This window comes from Pollicipes pollicipes, unplaced genomic scaffold, assembly GCF_011947565.3.
Source record: "Pollicipes pollicipes isolate AB1234 unplaced genomic scaffold, Ppol_2.1 Scaffold_7231;HRSCAF=8579_pilon_pilon_pilon, whole genome shotgun sequence".
Lineage (NCBI taxonomy): Eukaryota > Metazoa > Arthropoda > Thecostraca > Pollicipedomorpha > Pollicipedidae > Pollicipes > Pollicipes pollicipes.
The window spans coordinates 32,222,589-32,229,543 of NW_023597034.1; the positions used below are offsets into that span (position 1 = coordinate 32,222,589).

The window sequence follows — 6,955 nt, forward strand, 5'->3', positions numbered from 1 at the left end:
ATATATATATAACACGACCTGCGGCGCGCCTTTTAGGTACTTCGGGCCCTCAAATCGGCCCCTTAGTGGAAGATTCCGAAGGACCCGAGAGGCCTCCCGGAACCTAAGTGTGGGCGCAGGCCCTGTGCCTCCCCTGCCTGCGCTATTGCCCCCGACGGATTTTAAAAAGTCACACCCCGGCTTCATGTCTTTCTTTTCATTTCAATGGGGTAAACATAAACTATAACAGGAGCCAATGGCCGGAAAGCGCACGAGATGGCAGGCTGGATCGATGACGCTGCCATAACACCCAAGATAAATTCTCGCCGGCAGCACCGCGCGGCTCAACCTACACGGCTTTGCTTTTCGTCTTTCACCAGCCTCAACTCATTGATCGCCGGCTAGAAACTTCTGTAGAACCTTCCTATCCTTGACCAATCACAGGGCGGGACTAGCAGAACGGTGTTTGTGCTGCACACAGGCCCAGAGTAAAGTGCTAACACAACCAAAAAACATGTAATAATTTCTCAATTAAATCGGCTAATGAAAAGCTAAACATTTTTTGAATTGTTTAATATGAGTTTAAAAGTAGTTTAAAGTGAAAAAAATATTTAGATTTTACCTTAAAAAGCAATGGTATGAAAACTTGATTGACTTTTAAGTCTTTTCAACTCATAACTATGGACCAGTGTGCATCAAATTGAGCGCCCTCGGCCGCGGGACGGAAACGCCTGTACTCACGTGTACAGCAAGTGGAGGAGCTTGGTGTACGGGCAGTGTCCTGGTTGCAGGTAGAGGAGTTTTCAAGAGTTATAGCTTGGAGGACAACACTGCTTTCTTTTTTTGGGTGCAGCAAAGGTGAGGCGTCCAAACATCAGGGAGTTGACGTGTGATGTGGCTTTATACCAACTTACGTGATGTGCGTTTTTAGCAGCGAAATTTGAAATGAACTGCTGTAGGGTATTGAACTGCTGTAGTCGCCAAGTCGATTACATATGTTGGTACGGCTCTTTCTCAGTAATTACAACTTTTTCCTGCAGTTGTGTGGCCTGTGAAGGTAGGTAGTTTAGTGGCCTGTTTAGGTAGTGGAATGGCCATGATTACGCCCATGCACGCCCAAGTTGAACACGCCTTTGCTCCTGCTCAGCTAGATGCTTACCCGCATACTGGCCAGTCTGTGTGTGTCACCAAAATTCCAGTTAATGTTATTGTAGACTGGTTGTTTGAATTTTGACAGAATAATGCTCTTCTAAGGTGTATCTGCATAACCTTCATCATCCTCACAGACATTAGGCATGTACCTATGTAATTTTGGGATCTAGGTGCCCAAATAGGCAGCCATGTGCATTGAATGGTCTTGGTTCATCCTGCACCCATCTGGTCACATATTTACTGGCTTACCTGCATAGATAGCTAAAAGTTTCCATACAGGCTGCAAATATGGAATTTTAGCCATAAGTTTCAGCATTTGCAACTTTGCTTGAAAGATTTAGAGTAGGTACTGTATTTTTCCATACATGGCATTTGTGTCTTGAACAAGACATAGATGAATGCTTAAATTGACTTCTGATGTGTGGAGGTAGGCCATTCTGTGTGCATGTTATTTTGCCTACTAGTAGTGCATGCAGAACCACTGCAATAAGCAGTGATGTGACAGACTAATTCTGACTGTTTTTATGCTGTTGCTTTCCATGGGCAGAACTAGGAATATAAAAATAACATGAGTATTTGCCATCAGCTGACTGTTCTTGGAGCAGGCAATGGATGATAGGATCCTGAAGGCTTTCCATGAAACTTGAGAATGGGGTGGGATGGAAAGGAATATGAAATGCAATTGTTGCATTTAATCTTTCATGTATGATGTTTCTAGATTGAATCAATTAGACTGGTGCCGTTTTCACCATGTAGTGCCGGCTGGCATTTATAATTATGACTGCTGTTGTAAATGCTGATTTTTATAGCTCATTGTCTACTGAGCTGACAATAAAATATATTGTAGAGCATAATATAATGTGTGATACTCATTATATCCTTGTGTTTTTATTTGTATCACATTGCCCTCACAACTGACATAGCTACATATTTGCCTCTCCATATATAGAAACTGAAGTCACTGATCATCTTGTACATAGAAGTTAAGAAACTAGCACTGAAGTGATTGTTACCATCATCCATTTGTTAGACATCAACTCATTTTAGTGTATGCAACCAACCCATTTTAGTGTATGTAAATAAGGAAACAGTTAATTGGTTGTCTCTGGCAGGAGGATGCCTTGAAGGCTTGGTCTGTCCGCATGATTCGATGTGGCCTCCTGACCGCATGTGACAGTGGGTGTTCTACTGATCAGTATGAGGGGAGGGTGTGGAGAGAAGGGCACCGAACGGTCCGGCCGTGGCCGGGCCGGCCGGTCGGCGGGCGGGCGGACGCGCAGGCTATTACTGGCCGGCCAGGTGCCGGCTGCCCGCGCCCGCCGTGACGTCATCGTCCTGCCGCCGCCAGTGAGTCACGATGACGGACCGCAAGGCAGTGATCAAGAACGCCGACATGTCGGAGGAGATGCAGCAGGACGCCGTCGACTGCGCCACGCAAGCCCTCGAGAAGTACAACATCGAGAAGGTGAGAGCGGCCGGACAGGCTGCTGGCGGTCCTGGCCGACTAGAGGCGGCCCCCGGCAGGCTGGTGTATCAGTCACGACGACGTCGTCTGATACGCACCATGTTTGTATTATTGATGGCGTTGTGGAAACGTCAACATTGGCGGCCCTAGGCCACGGCGCGTATGGTTTGTACGGGGTTAAGCTGAATGAAGGTATGTATGAGGTAAGATGCAAGTAAATACGATGAATAGGACCAATCAGTCGAGAGCGTCTTACGCAGAGCACTTCAGGAGCCTATGACCGGAAGACAGTGCCGCCGTAATGTGGCGGCACAGCGGCAAGGATGTCTACGGATGAGCACGTTCTGTTGGAAACTTCTCAACCTGCTTTTGAAAGGCGGACATTATTGTTGCATAGTCGGCGTTTTGCCATACTTTATCTGCCCAGTAGGCGTGCTGATGATGGCGGGCCACGGAGGCTTTTTGCGGGCCCGTTCGCGTTCCGGACACGTAGCCCAGGCGAGTGCTCTTCCAGTGGTCGTGCAATGTAATGTCAAGTAGTAATATGGTTTGGCTGGGATCAAATGCTGCAGCGCTGTTGGGATGATTCGTTAACACGCTTTCGGGCGGGGGTCAAATTGACCCCCCGAAGGTTTTTCCAGAATGGTTCCCGAACGGCGCGGCGCATCCGCACCAAATTATGCATAGCTGTAGACAATTGAATGCCGGATCGTTTGACATAAAACAATTAGATGTAGCTTGTAAGGTCACTTACCTGTGGCAGGTCAAAGTCAGGCCATGGTTTCAGCGAAGGCAATTTCTAGGGAATCCTTCAATCTGATTCAACAAGGGAGTGTTAGACGAAGCCACACATTTCTGAGATGGTTTCTTAGGCAACACAACAGTTGAATGAGCAAATTACATTGACCTAAGATCAGGTATGAATGTCACACCAGCGTCAAAACCAACCTGTTTTGTTTCTCTAGGGCTTACTGTGTGGGATAGTTTCTGGTGCTCATTTCAAATTTATTGATTGCAGGAACCGCATTATACAGCATCTTCTTAGAGGTCAGAACAGTTCATTGACCTAAAATGACCCAGGTCAACATTTTGTTTTAGGAACATACTACCTAGCGTAATCCTTGTCGCTCAGTCAGGTGCAAAACTTAAAGCAATCTTGTATGATTTTGGTCGCCTTGACCTTCAAGAGGTCAACCAAGTTTATTGACCTTAAGTGAGCACGTGACCTTTTGCTTAGAAACGGTTATAAAGGTTCTGGGGGCACTTTCGAGACCAACCTGGAATTTGGCCTTGTTTGACCTTATTTGACCCGAAGGTCATGACCCAGGAACCTGAAACTTTTACCTAAGTGAGTTCACGTACAGGTCAACACACCCTGTAAATTTGGTGTCGCTAGCTTTCTTAGTTCCTGAGATGTTAGGGGGTCAAATTGACCCCCACCCGAGCGAAGGGTATCTAGCCGGCCACCCGGGCGCGTGTTAATAAATTGACTTGAATTGTAACTTACGACTGAATGTGGAGGCGAGGACGTTGAGTTCTCCGTGCCGCGTGTTTTGCGGAGGAAGGTCAGCATGTGACAAATAAACATGTCACTGGGGAAACTGAGGTGAGGTGGCAGCCTCCTGAAGCTCTCCCATGTGGGCGCGATACGATTGCATCTTACGGTGCCAGAAATAACTCCCAGCTGCAAAATTTGTTATTTTCAGCACCAAGGCGTGCGAGTGTGACGTGCGTAGTAACACGGAATGAGTCTAACGCTTGACCCATCATCATCCTCAGAATGTGGGTTTCTCCATCCGAGAGGAAATGCTCGGTGGCATTGGTCAGTGTACCGATCATCCGCTTGCCCTGAGCTGTGTGTGCTGTCCTCGTTAGCCACGTCGAGTGGGAGATCCCGCAGCGCGGTCGAATGATCCTCGACGCCAGGACCGTACTGGCCAGGAATGCCCGCAATGTGGGGTCCACTGTGGCATTGTGACCCTAGTGAAAGCGTAACCGGCGGATGACGGCGGTTGTTCCCGACCGCAGGTCAAGCGTGTGAAGTGGAGCGGGGTCGGTTGATTCGCGCCATGCAGACCGATCGGCGCTGTCTGGCCGGTTGGTATGCCGGAAGGCGGCCCGTTTATTTATCCAGCGCCCGGTTTATGTGACGGCACTGGTTCGGAGTATTGCGGTGGTGGGGAGGGGCGACCCCCGACCTGGGCGTGGCCGGTCAGTGTCGGGTCGTGTCGTCAGCTGCCCTCTTCTCCGCGGGAAAACGATAAAGCGGCTAGGTGGTGCCGGTCCTGCCGTTTCGATCCTGTGAGTAATGGATAATACGTAGGTGGGACAAGCGGTATATAATTTGGGCATGGAGCGTGATCTTGGTACTCTTTTGCCAAATTTGGTGGCTGTTTTTTTCGGTGCAGTGTGGGTAATTCTGTTCGTTTTACTTCCTCTAACCCGATTTTTTTGGAGCCGTTGGCCTTAGTGGTATACTGTTTTTTTTTTGTAGTTCACAACAATAAATGGAAAATGACAGGCCTTGTGAATGCTGTGTTTGTTTTTGCTTGCGTCTTGCCCAGCAAGCGTTCTCTGTCACACTCTTGATCTAAATCGTTGATCGATAAAATTTCCGAGGCCCTGGCAAGGTTTATGTAAAGCTAGCCAACATTCTAGGGAAAGATGTGGAATGCGCGTACGATGAGCATCAGTTGCTCCTCTGCCTGCCAGACTCATGGAAGTGGGATGTTAGAATGCATTGGTAGCTCCTATCCATATTGGTCCCAGATGCGACAGATTCCATCGTGCGTTTCATCAGTCGCTTATGTTGAGGCATCACCTACATGGCGTTGACAATCACGTGTTATCAACCGCTGGTCCCACATTGTAAAGGGCTTTTACTGGTCTTACTTTCAGGGAAAATGACGCTCTTTTTCCTTAATAATCTTTTGTCGATGCAGGTGTTGTTGCACAGTTAGTGGATCGGTGCGGTGATGACACTACCTTGTGGATAAAACGAAGTCCAGCTCCAACAGGAAAACGGGTATCGGTGTCTTGATGACCTGGCTCATGAAGTCAGCAGTGAGGTGGTGGCGAACGTTATCTTGTGAAAAATGCTGATCTGTGAGGCACGAAGCGATCAATTCAAAAGCCAGTGTATGTTACTGAACGTGAGCAACAATTGGATGACCTGAATTCTGCTGACGTAACACGGCATTGATTGTTGGCGCCTTCGCAGACGTGGTCCACAGAACCGTTTTATTTACGAATCTGTCGGGTCTGATCTGAGACTAAGCAGCCTGCTGATGCTATTGGTTGACGGCAGATGAACGAATGAAGAGTGACGCACCGAACCTCTGTTTCAGGACATCGCGGCGTTTATCAAGAAGGAGTTCGATAAGAAATACAACCCCACCTGGCATTGCATCGTGGGCCGGAACTTCGGCAGTTACGTTACGCACGAGACCAAGCACTTCATTTACTTCTACCTGGGACAAGTAGCCATCCTACTGTTCAAGTCCGGCTAAATCTGCGGTAGCTTATGTGGAATGTCTTGAAATTCTTGTGCACTAACTGTCCTGCGGAGAGGAGAGCGTCCGTTTAATTTATTGCCGACAAAACGAGGAGTGACCGTGATGTAACCGCAGCTCGCAACGCTTTCATTCCCTCTCTCAAGTACATTATTATTTTAGTGTTTGTTCTTTTGTTGTGAATAATATGGTACTCAGAGTCGGGATTATTAACATTAACGTTAATAAAGCTTCAGGCCGGTGATCCACCAATGTCGTTTTTTGCATCGTTGTCTTCCAAAGCCCTGTTTGCGGGACACATTGTCTGAACCACTCGCCATTTCTGGAAATGTTTATTTTTACACATCGTGCAGTCTTTTCGCTGCATGCAGCCTGGCAACACAACGACCTGGGAAAGCAGAGTATTTCACGGAGCGGAACGAGAGAAGCGGAACATCTGGAGCGTTCGGTCGGGCGCGCACCCCCTCCCCTCCCTCTCCCGGCGGGCCCCCATTGGCCGCCGGCGGGCGAAGCGAGCACACCGAGCTAGCTGGAGAGGGCGCCCGCGACGGCGGCGGCGGCTGCGGCGGCGTAGTAAGGAGGCACGGCCCCGGTTAGTCGACTACCGCGGAAATGAAAGCACGCGACTGGCGGCGCCCGAGCGGCTAGATAACCCTGTAGGTGGGCTTCTCGGGCGCGTCAGGCTTGGGCTCGGCCGGCCGGCCCGAGCCGAACAGCTCGTGCGAGAAGCGCGGCGGACCGGCCGAGCCGGAGCTGAACAGGCTGGCCGTCGGCGGCCTCTCGGCCCGGCCCGCCGGCTCCGGCTCCGGCGCCCGACCGAAGCCGGCGGCCGCCAGCGGGTCGTCCA

At 49.5% G+C, this 6,955-nt stretch overlaps 1 protein-coding gene across 1 annotated transcript; it reads left to right on the forward strand.

The window, feature by feature from the left end:
* Window positions 1-684: 684 nt before the first annotated feature.
* LOC119109741 (dynein light chain 2, cytoplasmic) lies at window positions 685-6,360 on the forward strand. Its single transcript, XM_037233491.1, has 3 exons — window positions 685-837; window positions 2,480-2,596; window positions 5,944-6,360. The coding sequence occupies exons 2-3, from the start codon at window positions 2,489-2,491 to the stop codon at window positions 6,103-6,105; spliced, it is 270 nt and encodes an 89-aa protein (XP_037089386.1). The 5' UTR covers window positions 685-837; window positions 2,480-2,488; the 3' UTR covers window positions 6,106-6,360.
* The last annotated feature ends 595 nt before the right edge of the window (window positions 6,361-6,955 follow it).

Bases quoted from the DNA above. Each gene is read 5' to 3' on its own strand.
- LOC119109741 (XM_037233491.1), top strand. From the start codon at position 2,489: ATGACGGACCGCAAGGCAGTGATCAAGAACGCCGACATGTCGGAGGAG. The intron at 2,597-5,943 runs GTGAGAGCGGCC...CCTCTGTTTCAG, and splicing joins AGAAGTACAACATCGAGAAG to GACATCGCGGCGTTTATCAA.